The 25,908-nt window shown below is 39.2% G+C and overlaps 2 protein-coding genes across 2 annotated transcripts in view; one reads left to right on the top strand and one right to left on the bottom strand.

Moving 5' to 3' along the window:
• LOC105452177 (synapsin) overlaps positions 1-25,908 on the bottom strand; it is a 46,325-nt gene that overhangs the window by 7,193 nt on the left and 13,224 nt on the right. The window lies entirely within an intron of this gene.
• Positions 11,997-25,879, top strand: LOC105452155 (tissue inhibitor of metalloproteases). Its single transcript, XM_011693035.1, is given in 6 exon segments — positions 11,997-12,207; positions 12,209-12,227; positions 22,382-22,508; positions 22,901-22,983; positions 23,107-23,337; positions 24,150-25,879. Coding segments are annotated over 6 exon segments (855 nt in total). The 5' UTR covers positions 11,997-12,034; the 3' UTR covers positions 24,372-25,879.

Below are 25,908 nucleotides of genomic sequence, written 5' to 3'. Positions count from 1 at the left end.
TTGGAGGAAGTAAAACGCGGCACCCAACCAGGTTGAACAAATAGTACGCCTGAATGTGTGTGGTCAAACGAGTCGATCTTATGAATGTCGATCCATAAAGGGTTGAACCGGGACTGCCGTACGATAAATAGTACCCCGTAGAGAATTCATATAGTAAACATAGAAGAATATATAAGACAAATAGACGAGTGATTTCTTGATATATTATATGAACGAACATTTAAAGAAACATAATTTTTGCTGATATAAAGATATTAAACAGATTCTTAACAATGGTTATACGATATCAGTCGTATTTTAAAATTGCAATAGGATCTTCGTAAATAATTGCGAAAATTTTTTATACGACTATCTAATTTCAATTTATCAAGATCGTCTTAAAACAACACATTTAAAGAAAGATAAAAGAAATACGATGTGCAGATAAAAGTATTTTAACAAAGGTACGTGGTGATGCTCTTTCACGATAAAATTCTCATCCTTCAATTTAAGATCAGCTTTGAGAGCCACGCCGCGCCTTCACGCGCGATTCATAAATAATGACGTCATCTGCAATTACAATTTGCGATGATACGTATATTCATCGTGCGAGTTGACGATTAACACAACGTCTTGGACGCGCGCGCGTTTATGGCTCTCGCGCCATTGATGAATGTTACGGGAGGGATCGTTTTCCAGCAATTGATACTACTAGTAAACGATTAAAAGCCCATTAGTACATAAAATGATAGAAAAGCACGAAGGGACGCGTGTAAATTGCTGTAAATTTTCCATTCGCGGCAAAGAACAACTTCTGACATTAATGATCATCGGGCGATCTATCGGCGCGCATTATAGACATTAAATCTTTTCCCCGACGAATTAAAATCATGCACGTAATAACCAAGCGTCGGCTGTTTCGGCCTGCGCGCTCTTTGCGAGAATTACGATCTCTGTCTCTCTCTCTACGCTCTCCGCGCAATTACTTCGCTAGCCTAGCGCGATAAGCTGAAATTGAATTGTGCGCCGTTGATGACGCTGTCGATTGGCGCCTAAGTTTAGCCCGCTTCTGGGAAAGCAATTTCAATAAACGGGCCGTAGGAAAATATGAGAGCGCATGTTCGAGCGACCCGCGCCTCAACAAGCTGAGTCCTACTCCTAAGTACATATGTACCTATCCGCGCTTACAACGAGTTAACGATCGATTCTCCCACGTGAGTCGTGGGTGACTATTTTCCTGGCAACGGTTCCAGCCTGCCCAGCATCCGAAATAACGTATTGCCGTGGAGCGTTTCGTGTCTCGCGAGGCGCAATACGAGAAAATTGTTCGGCTGCCAAGGGGACGAGGCGTAGGTATATACGGCGCGAACACGTTTCACGTGATACGTCTCCGGGGACAATTTTAATCTCGAAGGTATACACATGTTTTAAACTGCACGCGTATTTCATTTGGCGCATTCCTTTTTTTTACTTTTATTTTTCTACCAATTAGACTTCATTGCGAGCGAGACATTGTCTTTTTATGGCTTAAATTATAAGCGTGCTTGGTAAGATATTTATTTATTTTTATTTTTCTACCAATTAGACTTTATTGCAAAGTGGCATTATCTTTTTATGACCTATTAAACTGTAGTAAAAAAAAAAGGTACACTTGTTTTTTCACGACCAAATTAGTTTCAAGATAACTTTCTCGCGTGGCAATGCGTCGAGATAAATTCGCAGTCGCCCCGACGTGACACACTGACATATCGACCTTCGCGTATTTCCGTGCAACAAGGCAACGAGTGCACGGCACCGGTGCGTTAATACGCTCGGAGGTTGTTCGATCGATCGGAGGAGAGCGTGCTCCGAGATGCGGGCTAAATAATTGCCGTTCGCCATTCCGGCCGAGTACTATCGCGGATCGCGGTCGAATCCCATCGATTTTTCGCGACGCGACCGCGGCCAACTCTCATTGTGCGCGATTACGCACAAGAGCGGGATATAATTCATCGTCGTGGCACGCCGTAAATGCGCCCGCGCCTTATTTTTCTCTCTTTCCTGCCGTGTATAATATTACGTTTATTACGCGTTACTTCTCGATACGATACACGACTGGCCGATGTGTGGCGCCAACCGGCCGGCCACTATACGTACATGTGCCGCACGCATTCCGGTGTACATTTGCGCGGGATAGGTGCTATCGCGCCGAGCGTTTTATTTCCTTTCAAGGGATATACGTAGACCGAGTGTCCCCCTCGGTGATCCAGCCAGATTAGAAGCCGCGGACCGAGTATTTATATAGCCGCGTGGTACTCCTCGTGATTGCGCAGGTACGAGAACGCGCGAGGAATGCACTTCGGGGAGGATCATCCCGAGAGCTGCGATCGCGCGACGGATCGCCGGCGAAATATCGTGCAGCGATCGACTCGGACTTTTGCTTTTGCTTTTGCGCGTGGCGCAATATCGCCGTCCTTTTCCCCGTTAATGACTCGGCTATCGATTTTCAATAGGTCTCGATATTTATATTCACTCTTCTCGATGTGTTCCATGTTTCATTAACTTTTACTATACTCTGTTCCCAAATATCTTTCACGTTTACATAAATTATTCCACGTTACTCCTCGTATTCTATTTAACGATGTATTTGCGACGCGACAGGAGATTATTAAAACATGACACTTTACACGCTCTCTATTTATCTGTTATTTTGGTTTTGAATTTGCCGTGCTATAACGGTACAAAATTTCCGCCTGTATCTTACACGAGCGTATATGCATGAGCTGTCTGATAAATTACGGAAGTTGGTTGGCTTCGATCCAGTGCCTGCATGGCGATACATCCCGTCTAAAATTGAGATCTTGTTGAAATGCAATAGAGACTCTTAATTCAATCGCTTAACTTGACGACGCGGTCGGTCTCGCTAAGTCGCGTTATACAGTTTGCCCCGGCGACGTACAAACGATGCCAACCATTGTTTGGATCTGGAGGAGCTTCTTATCGCGCGAGATAATTTCAATCGTACCACTCTCGGCAGCGGCAGCGGCAGCTACGCTCCGGAGGATCGCAGACTGCATTTCGCCGGCGAGCGATATCCTGCCGCGATAAACGCGCGATCATTTGCCGGAGAGATACCGATCGCACGGAGGAGGAAACGATCCCACGCGCCTCGCGTAATAAAACGACCATAATGATCCGCGCGCCCAGTGACGGGCCGCGGTCGGCGCGCCGCGAGAGGCGCCGCGGAATTAATATCTGCGCCTCGGCACAAGAAAGCGCGAATGAATGGTGTCGCGTGAAAATGCCGCGACCTCCGCGTCTTTCCATCCGGAAACACCCCGCGGCGTGCCGTAGTTCCCACAACAATTAACCGCGGTTCAAGAACCTTCCTCCGTCGCGAACTCTACGCCCGCTAATGAGCAGAAAGAGGAGCAGCCGGTAAACGGCGGCAGTTCTCGACATCAAAAGCAAGTGTTTGTCGGAAAGTCGATTACTTCTAAATATTTAAGAATTTTGTAAAAGACTGTAGAGGGAGCGCTGACCTAGCTGTTTTATTAATAACAATGAGGACAAGACAAAATAAAAACGTAATTAGCATTGAATACTCCGTCTAATAACGTGCATCGCGAATGTTCGCAGTCTATAAAGTGAGCATATATAATAGGTGACAATTAGCTTAACCGAGTTATTGAATCAACTAAACAGGTTTCTGATGTGTGTTCGCTAAATATCAACCTATCACGTCTTGTCACTCAAATACTAGCCGCGCGAGTAAACATGGAAAAGTAATAAAAAAAAAGGCGAATTCCATTGACATATATTACAGAACGATAAAATACGCCGGAATCGCGTGGATAGTTCTCGTAAACGTTAAGTGATCGTGTCGCAACCTGAGGAAATCTCGAAAATGTTTACTATGTGTTAAGTGGCTCTTAACACGAGTGTCATAAAATGTCGAATTAAATCGTGCCGTTATTAAAAACTCGGCGAAAACGACGCAGAAGCTCGTGTGTCGTTTTCATTTAAATGACAAACATATATGAACATCCGCGCGTTTTTTTTTCCCCCGCGCCAAACAATTCGGCGATAAATTTACGCTCGCGCGAATTATTATCCGTGACCTCGCGACGGCGCGTGTAATTCGTTTACGGCCGCGAATTATGAAGCCGCATCTGTTATCTGCGGTACCGTTATAATATTCCCGGAGGTGCGGACATGTGTTTCCATGTGTGCGCTGCACGTACTACGTAAGATGAATCTCCGCCGATGTGCACACGCGGTCGCGCAAAATGTTAATAAATGTCCAGCGGGCGTTCGGGCACTATCGAAGGCCGAGCGGCTGTACGTACGGGGAGGTAATGGGATATCTTCTCCTGTAACCGAGTTCCTCATTAAACAGTTAACGGTGCCTGATGCCAGCTAAATCCTATACGCCGAGCTCAATCTAATTCTATCCCCGTGTAAGTACGGAACAATCTCGTTACAACTTCGCGCAACTACAAATTGAGTTTGTGTGAATACAGGTGAATTGGTGCGGGCATCGGTTCGGAATTAACTCAATCCTTGTAGAATTTAGCGGTGACAATGTGTTCCGGGGACTGTATATTGTAACGGTCCGTTAGGAATTATGAAGCCGCCCGTAGGTATATTTCCGTACACGGTTATCCAGGTTATACTGCGAACATCACCTGTAAAAGTTTCGAGGAGTTTCGAATATGTTTTATATTTTCGCACGGAAAAAACAATTTTGCTGAATCCAGATCTGAAAATAATTTTTGTTCAATAATCAAAATATTTTAAATATATTTGTGCGAAAGTCAAAATGATTACTAGAATATCAAAATGTTTTATTACAATACTTATCAGTTTTAACACTCCAACAAATTATTTTCAAATCTGTATTTAGCAAAATTTTTAGACCTTTTAACAACATCGTTCTTTTCGTGTGAACTTAAGGTACGGTCAGGATGATGCTACAAATGCTTTAAAGCATTTTCCGATTGGTAAAATTCAATTTGTAAAATTCTTGTTCTGATTGGTCAATCGAATGCTTCAAAGCATTTTTATAGCATCATCTTGATCGTATATCTTTAATCTTTAGCTTTTGCGCCTTGTGGCGCCGGAATTTTTGAAAATTCACGATATTTTTAATTCAGTGAATCGTAGATGTATACGTTTATTTACGACCTACTACGTTTTTACATAAATGCTAAACGTTGCCTTGCAAAAGTTAAACCCTGTTGTAGCGGAATTTTTCCATCTATATATACGATAACGTATATACGGAGGAATTTCATAATACACATTCTACGCCGTATAGCATATTGTGTGATACACACGTCTCTCGCGAAAACATGAACGCCGTAAAGAACGCATTGTAACCCGCCTTGTGACAGCCTTGCCCAAAAGTCTGTTAGGCTTACGAAATACCACGTGCCTCTGTGCGGCATCGCCGGGGTGTGGCCTCCGCAGTTTCTCTCGTTACGTCACTATCGACGAATACACGGGTCTAGTCATGCACTTTCCGCGCGGTGGTTGTCATTCCGGTTTTGCGATCTTCTCTGCGATGCATCTCCGCCGCCCTTACGCGCGAGGAATCACTCTCCTGTGAATTACGCGCAGAGCGCGTTTATCGCCGGCGGAATTTAATTGGCATTCTCACATATTACTCGGCAGAGATTCGCCGGAAGGCAAAGTTGCATTACGTGGCGCCGATGTCTCTCGAATGCATTTTGCTCCGCAGCCTTCTTATTTATCGATGCTATTGCACGCACACATATATATCGCACATATAATTGGATGAAAGCTTGTCATTTATCAGATTGGCGTAGAATTGATACGAATAATTGGTGTAACAGTAATTATGGAAGCAATAATTGAAAATAATGAAAAATATTTATCGTTATAGTTGATGAAAACGGCAGTTAAAAGGATATACATATATGTATATACATATGCTATGTAATTTATATTTGTAATGGCATCTGTTTGTCTTATCCCGAATGAGTAAAACGTCATTGTCTTAGTGGCAAAGATTTGCATTTAACGTGCGTTGAATACATTATCAAAAATTACGCGTCTCGTTTTTATAGTCGGTTGAGTATATTCAAGGCCCGATATCGCGAGTAAAGAGCGTGCTATAGTTTGTGATACAAGTCACAGAACATGATTGCGCAATAATCCATTAAACGTACAATATATGTTGTGTAAAGCGAATAATTACTAACATTATCGTATTAAGAGATCCATATCTTAACCGAGACAGATTGCGCGATTTATAAGATTTTTAAAAATACCTTTTATCTATAAGTGAATTATTAATGTATATTACGATTTGAGATCTAGATTAAAACAGACAAAGCGAATAAAAACGCGTTGGAATTTCTAAATAGGTATATCTTTATATGCAAAATTATCTTATTACAAAGATTGAAATCATAATTATACTCTTTCGTAAATTAGCAAGTCAGGTAAATAAGTTATTTACAAAAGCATATTACACTTTATATATACTGCAGTAATGTAGTTTTAGAAAAGGGAAATATAATTTCTTTATCTAAGAGCACACTCGAGGATTTAAGTGGACTCTCTCGACTTCGCAAAAACGTGTACGAGATGAGCCTATCGTTCCATATAATAATTTCGAATTTTACGCGGAAGACCTTCGCGCGTTTCTCGCGCGTCTTTTAGGGCGTCTTTTTGCGGCATGTGTCAAGTGATACCGCGCGCCGCGGCGGTTCTTTAAAGCCGACGACAACGTCTGCCGCGTTCTTTCGTGACCTAACTAATGCGTGGCTCTACTACGTATGACTCAGCGAGCAACAATCTCATTCACCGAGAAACGAGAATCGCGATAAACTCGCATAAACGCTTTCGCAACGTCGTTTCGGAGAAGAAGAAAATTTCTAAGGATGGGAAAGCGTTTTGCTAATTGGAGCCATTCGCCAATCGTGCGATATCTCGTTTCTTCTTTTCCTTCATCCTCCTTTGCGGTGCGTGTTCGCTATGAAGACTTTTACTGTGCTTAATGGGAAGCACATGATACGACCAGTATCCAGTTGAGTATAGAGTATTAAAAGTCGGCAATCAAAAGTTGAGAGACTTGGCGTTGACAGCAGATAGTTGAGAGTCTAACTAATTGTGTAAGACTGAAAAACTGAGAGAAGCTACATTTCAGAACTAAGTGATCGAGATTAAAAATTTGAACTTTATCAATTTTTAACTTTGATCGTTTTAAATTTTTCAGTTTTCAATCTTATATTAGACTTTCAATTATTTGTCGACGCCAAGTCTCAACTTACGATTCTCGACTTTTAATTCACTATTCATTTAGGTTAGCAATTGGTGTCGAATTGAAAATAAAGTAATACTAATCGCTTGCGTGCTGAGAGCTGAGATACGAGAGCTGTACGAGCCCAGGCTTGCTTTCGAAATTATTGTGTTTAGGTTTCCTTAGGTGAAATCAGTCACGCAAATAGTATACGTGCGTCAATGGTGTTTCGGATTGCTTTCCATCGCCCACTCCTATATTCGTACTTATATGTTAGAAGCCGTCGCAGCGTAGAATGCACAGCACGTCGCGCGTGAGAATGATTTCATCCGGCTATTTCCATGGATTCGTGGATTCTTAGTGGGTGGTTGATGGCTTTGTTTCGAAAAACACTTTATGGGGATTTATCCCAATACGGGCGACGACGGCGGGAGTTCGGCGTATCAATATCAATTACGCGCGTACGTATTGTCACCCGTTCTCGCGGCACGCTTCGTTGTCGGTTAAACGCGATTTCCGGGAAGCCAAGCTGTAAAATTGTATTAAATGTGATGCACGATGCTGATTCGCGCGATTTATGGATTGCATGGAGTGGGTGGGAACTGCGCCCGTTTTTAGAAGGGGCCATTGATCAACCCGCGGTGACGTTGTGATTTATGCCCCATCACGAGCCGCTTCAGCATTATTCGAATGAAGTGGAAACCATCTGGGAGTCCTTCGCACAGTTACTTCGTACACCGCAAAGCACTTTTTGACCCTAATCGTACCAAAAACGAACATTTCTTTTTCCACAAATGTGATCGATTCATACTTTTGACTCCATAAATTCGACATTTCGATTTTCGTAACAATGCCTGCATCTTATATCGTACGTTAAAAAAATAAGAACAAAATTTTAAACGTTGTTATTATTAGATCAATAATAACGTCGGCTCGATTATTCGACCTACCTTAAAAACTCTTAAAGCACTGGATACATATAATAATAATAATAACAACGATTGTCGAATATCTACTGCTGCATTCCAAGAGAGATCTGTCCAATAGGACAGATTGCCGCTCTATTTTCCCTTCTTGCCGATATAAATAGTTTCTCCAATACTTCGTGACTCGAGACTTGGCTGTTGTTTCGAGTAGTTTTATTTTTATTTTTTCCGATGCCGGTGAAAAAATATCTGACTGTCTATTTCGGTGCTCCAACAGTTCTATATTTTCTTCATATATCGTACGATATCTGCATCTGGTGGAAATGTATCACAACACGCGTTGAGCAAATGACACTGGTTTCTCTGGTTCTCTGGCGGTGATTTAATTAATGTAACAAGATTAATATTGATATAACTAATTGGTGTGCTTTTCGTGTATATAGTTAAATCCAAAAATTACGGGATTTAATTAATATAACAGGATTAATATTAATAAAACTAATTGTGTTGCTTTTATCGTATATAGTAAAATAAAATAAATTCCTTTAAAGTACTGACTTTTGAAAGTACCGATATTAATAAAGCACTCTAGAAACGCGATAATATCGATATTTTGACAGTCTCAGTATGGTTAGCATCTCTTTGAGAAGGCACATCGTGCCCTCACGTCGACTGTATCGTCTTATCAAATCGCGACACGCTCCAGATTCACTTCACAAGAATGCCGACTTTCTCGGAACGAGCGAAGCCGGTAAATTCCTCCGAACACCCGGCGCGGAGTCGCAGCGGTTAACTCCTTCTTGGTGGCTGACCACACAATTTAAATACGAGAAAGAATAATACGCTCGCACAGTTGCGGTCGTGCGCGACCTCGCATTGTGAAAATTACAATTTCAGAGTTTCACATAATACAACGCGCGCCGCTCGCTTAATAATTGCTCCTTCACTGGCGAACGCATACAGATGCGCGATAGTGATTAATGTCCTGCGCGCTTCGTGTGTATTTTCTTTGATACCGCAGGTAACTTCAAAAACATTCAAACTCGGTGTCCAAGTGACAATTAGGATAGATATTAAAGCATAGCCGACCGCAAATCGTAATCCGATTATAGTCTCCTCGGTTTCGCCGTCGGATTCTACACGCAGCACGCACGCGGATGATTCACATTCGAATGAAATAATTCGAGGCGAGATATGTATCGTGCGCATGTAATCTTTCAACTCCAATATCTGCACATTAGAGAGATAGAATCGTCGTGAATCGTTTTCCCTGTTTCAATAACGGTGTATAGATAACATCGTAAAGATCGAAGCACAGAACGAATAGTGTAACGTGGCACAGCAATTTCCTCGTAAGCAATCGATATTCAAAGATAACTTCCGCGAAGAGAGCGGAACAGTCGGACACTTAGATACTTGCTACCGCGAGCGAAACGATATAGATAGTCGTCGATAAAAATAAGTTTTGTTGATATTAAATGTAAATCAGCCGTCGGGAACGTGGCCGCCCACTACGTTCTGCAACTACTGTTTTAAGGGTGCTTTGAATGTATATGCATTGTTAAAAAAACCGAATTAATTGCATTTTTTAATAGTATAATATATAAAAATTATAATAGCAAACGGAAAGGCAAGGACTCGATAGAATGGCAAGTTTAAGGTTAAATGGTTCTCTGAGTTTCTCTGCGTTATGTATGTATGTTAAGTTCAAGTCAATTCATTCGCGTTGCACTTTCACTTTATATATATGTATATATATATATATATATTATAATGCGGTATATGTATATAAGTGGTATCCTAAGAACGTTCCAAGTGTGAATTGATTGCGCATGATCTTGTATTACATTTATCGCTATTTACATAAGAGTACGATGATTCATACCGTAGTGTAAATATTGAAGTATTTTCTCAGGTACACGGACCATCTGCTCTTTAATCTCGTTTCATCAGTTTCCTTGTTTGAATATAAATTTCGTTACGTGTTTCAATATGAATTTCGATATGTATCTAACTTTGACATGAATAACGTATAATATGATCGATACAGTATATCTTGAGATTTTTTAATTCAACATTAATTCAACACGTTATTAATTATCATATTTTATCCATTAATGAGACAAATTGCTTCATTTTATTGGCAGATTTGATTTGTGCGTACAGAATAAGTTTTTCTTTCGTGACACTAAAATTATACGATGATTTTTTTTAGCTGAATTCAAAGTTTTTCTAATTTTATTCTTCGAGAGTTGATGTATATTGTAATATATGCAAATGTTATTCTCAATGGTGTTCTTCGCTGGTTTAGTTTGCCGATTTTATTTTACATACACACACATACACATACATGCATACACGCGTGCAACGTAACGCAACCGCGGGTTTATCTGACGCGCTTCCGAGCATGACGATGAGCTGCATGACGCAATGTCCAAATTTATGATTAATCGAGCTCTCCGCACGGACGGTTCGCATACGTGCCTCTGCATTCGCGTCTTGTTTTCTACATCTTTATCTCGAGAGAGGACAAATTTCATCTCAAACGAGTGCAGTAGCCGTTATTGACTTGTTATTAATAAATTATTCAATGTATTAAACAGATTGAACAAGTACGCATAATTTAATTTCATAATTTAGTTACCGCGAAGAGTGCATTTCCTGTAGTCCGTCGATTGAAGTTTATCATTTATTTTTTTATCTTCTAATCTTTCGAATATCAACTTTTAAATTGGCAATCAAATTAAATTTAAATTCTCAAATAAATTTTACCTAAAATTACTAGAAAAATATAAAATTTTGTTATGTATCTAGGCACATACTAATGGATGCGTGTTACGAGCGATTAAAAAAATATTTATTCATATTGAAAACCGTAGATAAACGTAGCAGAATATATAAATAAATTACGTGCAACGGAAAAATTACAAGCTGGCATATTTAAATGTATTTATTTCCGTTAAATTTATTTTCAAAATATTATTTATTCTTTATAGAAATCGTACTTTCTACATATTATCCCTCTATCTTCGTAATAAACCTACTTTTATTTTCACTTCGTCCTTCGTGATGCGCAAACACACGTATACTCACACACGCACGCACTCATCTATCTTCTTTATAGCGTGATTGTTGACTGATCGTCCGGGCGTTAACTGACCCGTTTCGACCCGTGAAATGCAAGGTAATCGCTTGCTTATCTGATGCCTTTCATCCGGATTGCGCTGCGCGATCGACATTCGTCACCGTCCGCGCAGGCGGTCGTCAGCTTTGTTACATTAGCATTAGTAGCTAGCTTTTGTGTCCATTTGCATTTCTTTGTCGATTCTTATTTTACGGCACATCGAAGCGAATGGTACATCAACCTATTAATATTTTCAAGGATATCAAGTGTTTTATCACGTATACATCGCTTCGCAACGTAATTGAATCGCGTGACATTTTAAAATGATTACAAGTCACCGATCACATTTTAAAATGATTACAAGCCATCGATCACCACTCATCAAAATACACGCGTGAGATCGATTATTTAAACTCTCGTAATAATCGTATATCCGTCACGCCGTGAGATCGATTTGTATATCGGCGCCGATCCTTTGAGACCTTTTGAAGAGAAAAGAGAAGAACGATCAGGGCTCGTCGCGTTCCCTCGATTCACTCCTCCTCGGGCGCAACGACGGGGTACATGACGCAACGTCCGAAAGTCATGATTAATCGTTCGATGCCGCGTCTTGCGCTCGCGGCCCGGTCCGCTCCGCTCCGGGTCCCGGCCTTCCTGTTCCTTTTTCGGAGCACACACGCGCCGCGCCGCACCGGCGAATCGCGAGTGCGCCGTATATGCGTGCACCGACGCATCACCGCCGCACGCAAATGGCATATGAGCTCAGAGGCTGGCTCCGTTCACGCGTGCACGCACGCATGTACGTATATACGCTGGCCGCTGCCGCGGAATATAATAGCGGTAATACGATGGAACTGGGGCAGTCTTGCTTTGACGCGCGTCTTAGGAGCTTCCACCTGCTGCTCGTCGCGCGAGTTAACAGTCACGTTTCGCTCTGACCGTTCCCGAGGTTAGTGTCTCGTTAGTGACAAATGAAAATATATGTACGTTTCTCTGTCGGCGTAAGTAGACCTCGAAGACGAGTTCTCCGAGTTCTCCTGTGTGTCTCCTGTTACCGGAATATCCGATTAGTGCTTTCCAAAACGGTGGTTTCGCGAAACAGAGCGGTGTTGCGCCTCTACTCGCGTTGAATTGCTCACGTAATTCTCTATTTTTCACTTAACTCACGGTTGCTTTGTGCACCCTTTTGAAATTTATTTGTTATGGTTGATAAACATATTTGTTACATTCGTTGTGATAGGTTAAATTTATCGAATTATTTAAATTCTCTCTCTCTCTCTCTCTCTCTCTCTCTCTTACTCTATTTAATTAAAATGTTTAAAGCGTATTGAGGAATAAGCATCTCATTCACACAACAACATACATTTTAATTTTGGATTGCCGATTGTTATCGGGAAAGATGTTAATCCACGCGAGAGTGATGTTAATTAACGCCGCTGTGTAACCGTTCTAATGGATTAATTCCCAGCCGTAATGGACTGTAAACTAAGCGAATGTATTGAGTTGCACTCAACTCGCGTGACATTACTGTGATGAGCCGAGATGTGATGGCCCATTAAGGAGTAAAATATACTTTTCCTCTACACTGTACGCCGTCCATTTATTCAATGAAGACGATGTGAAGTAAACTGAAGTGAACTGAACAGTATTTTTTTTTAATATTCGACAAACCGCTTTTTATAATCAACTAATTAATACCGTTTTAATTTCACGTGTATCTACAATAATTTTGCACGAAAGTACTCGAGACACGTGCATCAGTTAAATTTATTTTTCAAACGCGTACGCATTTTTCATGATGTTGTTCTACTTAAAAAAAAGTGGATCCTCGTTTTGCACGGTATATTTTAGTATTCTAATTAATTTTGGGTATAACTAACCACCACTTATAGTGTCAGATCGTGGTTGCATCGATCGCGTACATATTCGACGTATCTGATTGATTGAACGTATAATTAATACCCATCTGCATACTACATTGGCGTCGATATCTCGTACTATATAAATTTGCCAGACAGTTGAGCAGGAGCACATTCCTAAATGTCTAAAATTCCAATTCCTGCATGATTTAAATTTTTGCCTAATTTATAATGAAACAAAGTTGTCGATTTTCGCGAAAAGATATAATATCATTACATAATTATTGAAATATTTCAATGTTTTATTGTAAATTAGTATAAATATTACCCGTAATATTTCCGTATTAACGAAAGCATCGATTGATTCAGATTGTTACAATTTATTGCAGATGATCAATGCTTGTAATTGCAAGCTTTATTTAATAATATATCGTATTATATGTTTTTTAATTAATTGCCAAATATAAAGGTATTAAAGAATCGATCGTTCTCGTTACATTTATCTCTATATCGCTAATTATAAATTATTCGGAATGATTATTTGATCGACGGCAGAGAGACGCAACAGCGACAAAATCTTGGAATCGATTTTACAGCTAGCATATTCGTGTGTTCCATTACGTAACGACACGGCACGACTCTCACAATTCGCGGACCTGTACATACGTCTTATCGTATGATGTCATAGTTACAATTTCACAATGACCTCAAGCCTGAGGTCTGGTGCGGCGTGTTATGCCTAGCGCGGTTTCGCGTCTTTTGCGGTTTCATTCAAGAAACATGATATCACTAGTACTGCGATACCGAGCATTCTATATCGATCGGTTTACCTCATCGCCGAATTGTCGCCCTTCTTGTCACGCTTCGCGTGACTCTTAACTTTATCTGTTCCTAATGCATATTATCAAAAATACTTTTACCAAGATGGCGGCTCTCCAAGATTTATTCACTTTTTAAAATTATATTTAAAGACTAAAAGCGATGATACCTCTGTAATTCTTGGGAGAAACATACTTCGTTCAAAAGAGTCACTGCAAGAAAGGTTTCACCTCTACGGTTTTTTAAGTAATTGCTAAATATACGTTATCGCAATATGTTCGAGGAAATCGTTCTTCAAGAACCGCCCGGGCCACGTGCAACTTCGATTCGCTATGCGGCGATGGCTTACGCCAATCGCGATACCGCGACATAGACAAAGATTGCACTTGAGAGCCTCTGTCCGGTATTTAGTCTGCGAGATGATAATTACCGACAGCGTAATTGCCATGATTCGCGTGCTCTCGTTAGGTGCACGATGGAATTACTGCGCTTCATGAATCTCTGCCTGCCATAGATGTCACGGCGCACAACCTGCACTTCGGCGCTAGTCTCACGCATGAATAATTCAATGTGATCGAGAGCGTCGAGATAAACAATATTAGAACAAGCGGCGTTTATACGTAGATCCTGTTTTCATTCTCATTATATATATTATTAATAATACATGGAAATGGGCCACTTAAGAGTAACACAAATAAATGAGGAAGACTTCTATCAGTCGAGGTGGTACTATTTATCATTCATTATTAAAGACAACAGAAAACTCAGCTTCTTAATATATTAAACACTAAAATATTTTCATTATTTCTGTCACTGTTGTCATATTATAATGTATAATTATTTTTACGATACTTGATATTATTATTATTATTATTTAAATAATTTTTTGTTTACATAATCTTATATTCAACGAATGCTATTAACTTCTCCCATATGCGTATTCCTTTTATTTTCCTTCTCGCGAAGTGACTTCGCGATAACACTCTCCGATCAGACTAAATCGTCTTATCTTATCACCAATTGATTATTAGACACGGCCATGAAAACGTTATTGTACACCTCGTCTATAATCTATTCCGCAAGCTCGATCCGAGATACGCTTGACCATTCGAACAACCGGTTTGTTTCGGCCGATCCAGCGAGCTGGCTGCGATATACGCCTCTGAAAGTTCGAAAGTTGGTCAGGCCGATTTCCATGCATATAAATAAATACGCGTGCTCTTGCCGGCGTGATCACAAACCGGCACCGGCGACGATGCGCCGAAAGGAATAATTGATGTCGGGCCGATTGACGCGGCCGTCGATCGCTAATTCATTGAGAAAGATTTAACCGCGGCGCGCGTACGTATAGACTCTGTATAGAGGGATACGTTAATGCGATACAAGAGCGCGGGGATTAATGAGTATGTAAATGCGCCCGGGACGAGAAAGGTTCGTCGAATAAAGTATATAGTACGTGAGATCGTCGATGCCGTCGTAGAATAGCGTTAAGCAAAACACGAGACCGCGGTTGAAACGCGGTTCTCAAAAGCGGTCGGTACATATTCAAGAAACATGTCAAATATTTATATTTTTCCAATAACCGACCTCGTTTTCCATCGATTTCATGTGTCTCAGAATGGTAGCTCGAGCTTTATTGGACAAACTTAATTTAACTAGACACTGAGATGATAGAAAATTGAAGCACGTTATTTTCGCATGTTTGTTCATTGTATCGCTTATATATTTATCGGGTCATTTTTTGCATTTTTTTACCTTGATTATACGTTTTATAAATAATTAAGTCTTGAATTAAATTTTTGAACTAATAAAATCCACTTGACTACAATTGAGTTTGTTAAGATTTTATTGCATTTTGCAAAACCTTTTTATTTTAATTGCTTACAAATTGATGCCCCAATAAATGCACTATAAAAAGAATTAACGCCCATATTGTAGTCCATGGATTTGTAATTAAAATTCAATAATTAAACTAAATTAATCTACGATTTCGGAGCGTCCTTCATTTGGAAGGTTCAACAAAGATTGTACTTTAAGTGCAATGCAATACGAATTACAGTATGAATCTGTGCTTCTGCGAGAATTATCTCCGCACCTTGTAATTACGATAATTACGATTACCGAATATTTCTCGCGAATATTTCAAGCCCGCCTAGTTTGCAGAATCGCGCAAGAAAGGAAAATCTCTTAATGCAAAATGCATCCACTTTGCAAATGCAAACCACGTACGTCAGTAAGCACGATATTCGACGTTACGGTAATTTGGGTTTACAAAGCAAGCGAATTTAATCGGGGTTGCCCGCCCACGTGTCGACAATGAGGCTCGTAACTCTCGGCCCGGGTGAAGGACGCCGTTCTTTCCGATTTGATGGGATTACCGGTCGACAGGACCGAATCCGTGTCCGCTTCACGGTGCATGTCACAATGGCGAGTCGTGTACGTGCCGTGACCGTGGACGGCGCGGCGCCTCGAAACCAGCGAGAGACCCGGAGATTAAGAGGAGGATGCTATCATTGTTCACCATAGACGCACGGCTACTGGTGGAAAAGGGGGGATATTTTCATCCGTATGTTTAATTCCACAAACGTGCCCCGCTGAATTCCCTCCCGAAACGGTCCATTCAACGACGAAAATTCCACGCTTGACGTTTGGACTCGACGAGCCCAGTTCAAAATTGTCCATAAATCTCGACGAAACGTGCGGGAATTTATATACGCGCGAACGAGAGAGAGAATGACGCTATGAAAGACGTCCGAATGGCGTTTACGCGTTTACCACTCGTACCACAGAGTGGAGAGGACGGGGCGTTCTCACGGGATTCGACGGACGATAAGTAATAAAAATCGAGCGTGCCGTCGGATGATTTTAGTGCGCGATCAAATATTAGGGGCCGTCCGTGATTTCTTAATAATGAAGAATCGCCTTGGAGATCATCAGATCGTAAATATTTCAATATTAATGCGAACGTCGTTGCCCGCGCGCGTTTACGATTTCTGCCGAAACAACGCGTAAATCATCGGCCGCTAAGCCGGACCAGGGAGAAGGTTGTAATTTTATTTTAATAACTCGTGATGTATAATGCTGAAACGCCGCGCGAGAGGCTGCCGCGTGAGTTACATTATTGTTGCCGATGAAAGGGATAACAAATGTGTTTTACCTCATCACAAGTTTAGTGAATATAATTTCACATTGCGCGAGCTGATAAATAATGCGCGCGCAAGAGAGCCCACTTATCTTGCAATCGCTTGCATTTTTGTCGTATTTCTATAAGAAATATTAATCGAACAAGTTTCGTTATACACATTTGTGAATCTCGTCTGGATAAACAATTAATGTCATAATTAATATAAAAACATTTTTAAAATACATATAAAATGCAATTTTCACCAACAGCGAAATCATTAATCAAGATGGAATTTGTACGTATTTTTTATATTAAAATTTTTATATTCATTATGACATTAATTGCGAAATTGTTTTTCTCTCGTTTGTTCTATCTTATGTATTCATCTGTTAATGGAATGTTTTTCAATGCAACAAATTTTCCACTTCTAATGTAGTTACACGACACTAATTTAATAATATGGAAAAATGATGAGAATGAGGACCTGTAATTCGTCATTGTCGCGAAGTATTTACGTTACGTTTGTGTCACTGCTTACGACGAATGTGCGCGTTGGGTTACGACTTTTTGCTTAAGGAATGTTCAAAGTGCAAAATGCTTCTCGTGCCGCGATGTGCTGAGTCTAGACATTCTTATGTATATTCGAAGCAATAATGATGCAAATGTGAAATGTTAGTTCGGAATAAGGCTGAATTGGCAAGTAGAAAATCAGCTTCGAGGCAGTTAGTTTTTTTTTTAATTGAAGTCGCTTCGCTTGAGCGGTCACGTTGTTTGTTGGAAAAGAAAGTTGAACATGAGTATGCCTACATGTATTAACATGTTTATCGACAAATTGCCACAAAAAAATAAAAAATTTTACTTGAGTAGTTTAATTATAACAAAGAGGAAAATAGGTCACTATAATTATGGTTACCTATCGAAAAGCATTTCACTTGAGCCTTGAGGTCCGATATTCTAAAAGTTTGTAATTTCTCGCGTATAATTTTTTGTGTATCCGCACTTAGATTGTCATAAATATGAAATATTATATTGCGTACAGAAGCAATTAAACATTCGTTTAACGATTCCCTACTATAATGTCTTCAGAGTTTAAGGTTAATTGGAGCGGCTCGCTCACATATTTATAATTGAAGATTAAAAACCTTTGCGACAAGAAGAAAGAGAAAGAAAATTACGAACCATAAATTACATTGCACCATTTATCGGATTGCAACATTATATATATTTTTATACATTGTATATTCGTAAAGCAATAAGTATCGTCTTATTTATAAAATAACCACGTAGAACCTGTTTGATGGCGAAAGTTGATTTAATCGACCGAGAGTAACATTGATAATTCACATAAATATATTGAATTTATATACATATTTTATAAAATTTGTGTGAATCTACATTTTATTTTAAATAGATTATATGAATACGCAAAAATATTTAAATACATTCTACGGCTATAGATTAATAATTAATTATCCTTTTCTACGCGAATAAACTTATAAATTTGTTCTTTCTTTAAATTATAATTTTCCAAATAAGGATTACTTCAATCAACTAAAAATTAATTGCGACAATTACTTGAGAATCTCAAGTTGAGATCCTTTTTACATTACATTAACTAATCGGATTCCTCATGTCTTTAATCATGAAGAGATCTCGCGCGCGGGAAAACACGCCGCGTTCAACATCCATTCGCCACGCGATTTCGCCGCGCGACTTTACTCGCGAGTGAACGCATAGTGCGCTGTGCATTACGCATACGCGTATAATCGTGCGTACGATTACGATGTTCATCGCCACCATCGTCGTCGGCGGTGGCGGCAGCGGCTTCGCTTATGGGATCGCGAAGTGAATCCTGAGACGCGTGACGAATCGCGCGACACCGTGTCATCGCGATACATCACGAGACGTGGGGAATACCGGCAGACAGTACGCGCTCTCTCTCTGGCACACATACACGCGCACACACGCACGCCGCGATATTTATTGTCGCAAACGGAAATAAAAATAATGCGAGTGTATATAAGGCATCGGCCGCCTGTGACATCAGCCCCTCAATCAATCCGTTTTGCATGATGATGCATGAAGCGCATTCGGCGAACGTCGCGCGAGGACATTTATCTGGGTGTGGACGCGCGGCGAACGTTGTCCATATAAATCCTTTCGCCAGCACCGTAGAATCTCGATTATCCGAGCGGTTTAACGGTTATACGTTCGATCGTTCGCATTAAGCTCAATCAAACATTTAATTCCGACTGTAGAGAAGAGACATACGTACATTAAAAGTATTGTACGAAATAAAAAAATGTTATCCATTTTCGATTATGATTCTTGTTGTATTTAATCGTAATGACGACATGTAAGCGGTCTTCGCGTTAAAATATACTTAATTTGAAAAGAGTTGAACGTTTAAACTTTATGCCGCCGTCAATTCAATTCACTGATTAAAGTAAAGATATAGCATCTTGTGACATTTTTTTTATTATTCCCACGTATACTTCTTCTTCTTAGAACTCGTATTGATGAAATGAATGCGCATCTTTCAAACGAGACTATTCCAGACCGCAATCGATTCATAACAAGGCTATCGATGATCCTATGCAAATGTTGCAGCGCGAAGGTCACGATTTTATTTTTCTTCTTGCAACTAGTTTCCTATTCGCGATTATTCGCGATTAGACGGTACATGTTTGTGAGTTTGAAAGTCAAATCTCAATTAACTAAAATGATGTCATTTGATCTAAAATTATAAGTTAATTTTATGAAAACGACGATTGACAAATTTGTTACGTTACTTATGCTTTTATCAGCTGACGTTAAAATATTGATAAAAAAAATATGCTATATTATAGATTAATTAATATTATATAGATTGTAAATTGGTTAATATATTAACATTATTTAATCTATGCTCATCAATTATGATAACAATATATTTAATAACCTACTTTTTAAATAATTTATTTTAAAAATTTTACCATAAACTTATCAATTTTGATCGTTTAAAAAAATTAAAAATTATAAACGAAATTAAACAATAACCATCAATAAATAATAAATTTTTGTTAATTATAATAAACGATTACGATTAATTTTTAAAATAGAAAATAGAATTTGAAAAATAGAAAATACATTTGTTCCATCTTCGTACAATTATCTATTTTATTATCTAATAATCTTCTTTTTTGCAGATTGATCTAATTTAAGCGCAATCGGTAAAGTTTACCGTACGATCCCGCTATTTAAACGCGACCGGTAAATTTTCTTGCGGGCAAACCACTTTAGTTCATTACTGTAATCAGGAACGAGTCGAGACAATAAATTCGCATAATCGCAAATGATTACCAGGTCTACCTACGACATTGCGCGTCGCTTAGATCCGCGTACATCACACACAGAGTGATCGAGAAAATTGCACGTCTTCTTTCGATTATATGTAAGCGCAAACCGAGACAAATTTATTTCAACTTTGAAGAATTGCGATTTCTATTTCTTTTATTGGATAAAGAAAAAAGAATAGTGATGCACTCGCCTGAGAAATTATCTGTTATTTCTAATAATCTTGCCAAAACGAATCTATGAAGATAACGCTAAGGGATTCTTAACGATGATATATCATTATGGACGAGAATGTATACCGGGGCCATCCCTATACATACGTTTACCATAGTAGCAATAACTGCGCCCTTGTCTCTCCACGATATATCGCGGTGGATCTCGCAGAGATTTGCTCGGAGAGAGACGAGCGGGCACAAAGGTCCCATGCAAATTGGGTCGGTGTGAAAAACCCGTAACACCATGAACGTAACTCGCAGAACTCGGGATATAACGCGCCCGTGATAAAATAGTATCCAACCGATCCGTGCGCGTTTCCATGTTTATAGCGAATCTGTATCGGAATATTACATTTGTCGAACATACACGATCACTGTACCGCATCTCGTACGCTTTAGCGTACTTGTGGACTTGTATCTGTCAGATCGATAAACATTTTCATTGTTATAACGTCTCTATTGTTACTTTACCGGAGAATCGCTGCTTTGAGTCTTTCTCATAACAAGAGGAGCGAAAAACAAGAGAACGTTTTTCTCTTAAGTTTTAGTTTACATGCAATTCTTATATCGAAATTTTTGTGGCGACAATTTATTTCAAAAAGTGTAATTGTTTTTAAAGAGATTCAATATTAATAAACATAGATATCTCAAATGCTATTGCAATTGATGGTTAACGCAAGCTGTTTCTCTTATTTAGATTTTGCATGTTTATTTTCATTAAATACGATAGAGAGCGCATCTCAATGAGAGAATTTTTGACTGCGCAAAGTGTTTCTAGATCGCGTTCGACTTTGGTTACCGTTTTGCAGCTATGTTTAGATCACGTTCAGCTGGCGACGATAAACTAGGTCGGATTAGCGCATTTTCTCGTGTGAGTTCTCCATCTTTTAACAAAAGAGAGAGACTGTTATCTTTTCTCATATAGTTCCTAATTGTCGGAGATTTATTCGATTTTGCCAGGCGTCAAACATGAAAATATTATAATAATTAATGTTTTATTAGAAATTGCATGTAATATCATTTAATATTATTAAATGTTATTATATTGAAACACAAACAGCGCACATTTATTATTTATTGGAATATCTGTAATTTAATTATAACTATTGTAACTATTCTTCTGACATTCTTGAATGTAAATAAATACTATATCCAATTAATTAAAACTCGTCATTGTGACCAATACATTTATTTGTATTACATATCGAAATTTATATATGTATAATAATTTGAATACCAGGCTATAAAGTTACATACAACAATATGTCGCAGCGCGATCTAATCAGCGAACTGCCAAATTCGTCGTGATTAACGTGGCATTAAAATCAAATAATGATAATTAATGTTACTTCTATGATAAAAGAAAATATTCTACCTCAATATTCATTTTGTTTTCTAAATTATTTCAAAGTGAATTTTACTGTCCGACTGACCAGAGCGTCTTTCGCCAAGCACACAAGTTGCCCGAATAACTTGAATGCCATGTAACCGGATTTCGCAGATAAATGGATTTTCCGCATACACAGCATTGCGTCGCGTTACGCACGTTTCATCTCACGGTGATTAAATTACATTTGCATTACCTCGACATCAACTGTTATATATCCATACGCGCTGGCATGCACTATTCAAAATTGTAGGTAAACATTGAAACAATTAAACAATCAAAGCGCGATCGTTCCGATATATTGCCGATATACAAATTATTTTATTTCCCGTACAAATAACGCATCTCTTTAACTTTATTCAGATGGGGCGACTACTCATATGGATGCACTTCTTGCTGCTAATCGTCCTGTTAGCATCGGTGCAGAAAGCTGCAGCATGCAGCTGTGCGCAGGCCCATCCGCAAACCAAATTTTGTGAATCGGATTTTGGTACGATAGTGATTTCATGATCAATAATATCTTTCGGCTCTTGATATCATAAATATGGTATATAACGCAAAAATTGTAATTTCATTATCTTTTATCTATTGTAAAATAAATATATATTATAAATATATTTTAAATATTATAAATAAATATTGATTCTCGTATTTAATTCTCGTCAATATGACAATATTTTAATGACAGCAATATTAATATTCAATTTTGTGTAATAATTGTAAGTTTTACTTTAATATTTTAGATAAATGTAGCACAATTTTTCTGTAAAATCACGCGACTCTTACGTTTCTGTAAAATTACGCCGCTATAAATAACAGCGAAAATCACTTTCCTCTTTGTGAAAGACGTCGGCCACGGTTAATGACATTCTTTTGTCGCAGTCGTGGTGGTGAGGGTGAAAAAGGTTCTCCCCGTGAGCGACTATGAGATCGCTTACAAGGTCAAGATAAACAGGGTGTTCAAGGTACGTATTATGTGCCGGTGAGACGTCTCACGCGCGACGCGCGGAGAGGCCCGTTCGTCGTGTACATCGCGAAATGCAATCTATATAGGCTTAACCGTACGCCTCTGCTTCTTCCTCCCGCAGTCGAACCCGCAGGCCGACATGGCATTGATGCAGAACCTTTTACGGACACCGTCCTCGGACTCGATGTGCGGAGTGACGCTGAACGTCTCCGATACGTACGTTGTAAACGGAAGAATCGTCTCAGGGAAAGCGCTCATATCGGTCTGCGGACTCTCGATAAAATGGTCCGAAACGACCACCAGGCAACGCAAGGGATTGAGACAGCTCTATCAGCAGGGCTGCGTGTGTGACGTAAGTGCCGGATTATTTTGTCTGTTGCCGTTTCGAATGTATATTCTCTCAATTGTTAATTTCTTAATGTCGAAGGATATGTGTATTAGTATGAAAACTTTAACGCACGCGCGCGAAATAGTATCACAAGTTTTTTGTGCCAGTAGGCGGCAATGCTTTAGAATTTTATTATTGAAGATTTTTATCGTATATAATAATCGTGATAATGTTTCTTTTTTTCTCATGATATATAACGTTGCTTGATTGCAGCTATTTTTCCATGATTATAATCAAATTTATTATACATTTGAAAATTAAAGAAGGAAAAATGGTTTAAAATTTAATGAAGGTTATTACTATAATAATCACGATAACATTGCTCTCTTCTCATATATAACGTCATTTGATTATAGCTATTTTTCCATGATTATAATCTTCATTATACATATGAAAATTAAAGAGGTAAAAATTTTTTAATAAATTCATTGGCTCGAAATACGAATTCTATCTGGCTGGAAACAGAGACTTATAAATCATACGCAAAGTCAAATATTTTTTCAACCGATTCCGCGAAGCCAACGCAGCTCACCGAGCAAAAGGTTCAAGGCAATGAATCACACACGGTGTAAATCTCGATTTTATACAGTCGAGAATGCTTCTCAAAAATGGAGTGTCCTAAAAATACATATCCGCGACGAGAGAGAAAGCTGCACACGCGCGGATATCCGCGCATTTGTTCAATCACGGCTGACTTTTGCGTGACGCGAGTTTACGCGGCTAAGAATACGAGAGGAAGGGCGCGAGAAAAAAATGGCCTGGTTTTTGTATCGCAGATTCTGTACACACACTGGTGGCGCAAGGGCGCCGTGCTGGAGTCCAGCGGCGGGAAGAATTGCCTGTGGGAAAGCACACCAGGCCCCCAGGACTGCCAAGAAAAATACGGCGTGTGCATGCCAACGGCCAGCGGCTGCTCCTGGACTCCCTCGGTCCCGTACAAGAATTGCATCAAGGAATACCAGCGTAAACGCGAGCAGCAAAGGTCGCGGGAACCTTAATTGACACTTTCGCATAATATCGTGCCTCTTCGTGTCCCCGTATGCGAGACGGGAAGCGACGACGGAATTTATCGATTGTAAAACGACGCGGCGTGTCTGCCAAACAATTTGATGACGGACGCACCGCGGCGCGTGATCGAGTCACCGAGAGGCGCTGCGGTGTTGCCTTGGTAATTTAATGGAAAGCTGCATATTTGCAGCACCGTGAAAATGCAGCGAGAGACCCGAATCCGCTACTATATATTGCATGGAATAATTGAGTAACACGATAGCACATACATTAATGGGTTACCGCATATACACATGGATGCGCGAGGCAAAGAAGTCCCCGGTTTTTTTTCCACAGTTTCATTTATCATTAAAAGCATAATAATACTCTGCGGTTTTATAAACTGCCTTTATACTTTCAGTAGTATCTTCGAATAAAATCGGATTTATTTCATAGTGACAATGTGTTAGAAATCTTTGAAGCTGAAAAGTAGACAAATAAGCTTGTAGCTCGTTACTTGTGAGGTCATTAACGATTGATTTTCATGCTTTTTTAATACAGATTTTGATATAGAAACGATTATAACGAGGAATCGATGCTATGCAGTTACGACTACGGAATCGCCTATTGTTCGTTAAATTATTCGTGACTTCAGTTCGATAGCAATAAGCTTGGCTAATTTTCTCTTACAATTAGTTCATAATGGCAGTTTCACTCGTTTAACATTGTGACTATAACGCAAACAGAAAAAGTATTAATTAATTGGTATAGGTCTGCCTGACTTTGTGGTGCAACCGGTCTTTAATTATTCGATTATTGTTAACGAAGGGGTAAGTTTGCATCGCTTAGGTATATTTTGAAACGCGTGAATATGCATTTCATCGCTGAAATATATATGAGTGACCTACTTTAACGATTATTCTCTCTCTCTCTTAACAAGTTGTATATATTATATATTGTTAATATATATTATGTATCGTTAAATTATTCCACTTATCGTTTCGCGTTGTATGTAGTCTTAGCCGTCGTTACAAATGCACTCGTATTTTAATGCGTTTCACGTAATATTTTACGTGCATTTTTAGATCTAAATTAGATTGTAATACTTTGCGTATACATATTTGCCGTTACATAGATCATTATTCATGATCCGTAAACTGTTTAATAAAATGAGAACACTGAGTATCTGCGAATCTATAGCCTTACATATAACCTTCTACACACAAATGAAGAAGGTTTTGCTGTTGCATTGTAAGTGCGTTCATTGTTTTCACTTCTATCATTGTTGCATGCGATAACATAGTTTCGCGTTAAATAGAAGCAGTTTATGTGAATCGAAATTTAGTATAAAATATTACAAAAACAAAATACTAAAAATGTATATGTATGCGCACTTTTGAACGAAAAGAAACGAATTTTTTTACCTATAACTTAGTTTAGCTTTTAAATGTGGTACTTTTGTAAGTGTTATATGTGACATGTAGAATAAAAATAAAAGAAAACAGTTGTTTTTATAAAAGCATGCCCTGATTATATTACGCCATATAT

This window comes from Wasmannia auropunctata, unplaced genomic scaffold, assembly GCF_000956235.1.
Source record: "Wasmannia auropunctata unplaced genomic scaffold, wasmannia.A_1.0 LD336037.1, whole genome shotgun sequence".
NCBI classification, from domain to species: domain Eukaryota; kingdom Metazoa; phylum Arthropoda; class Insecta; order Hymenoptera; family Formicidae; genus Wasmannia; species Wasmannia auropunctata.
The sequence above is the reverse complement of the archived record's forward strand: the minus strand, read 5'-3'. Positions and strand labels throughout refer to the sequence as shown.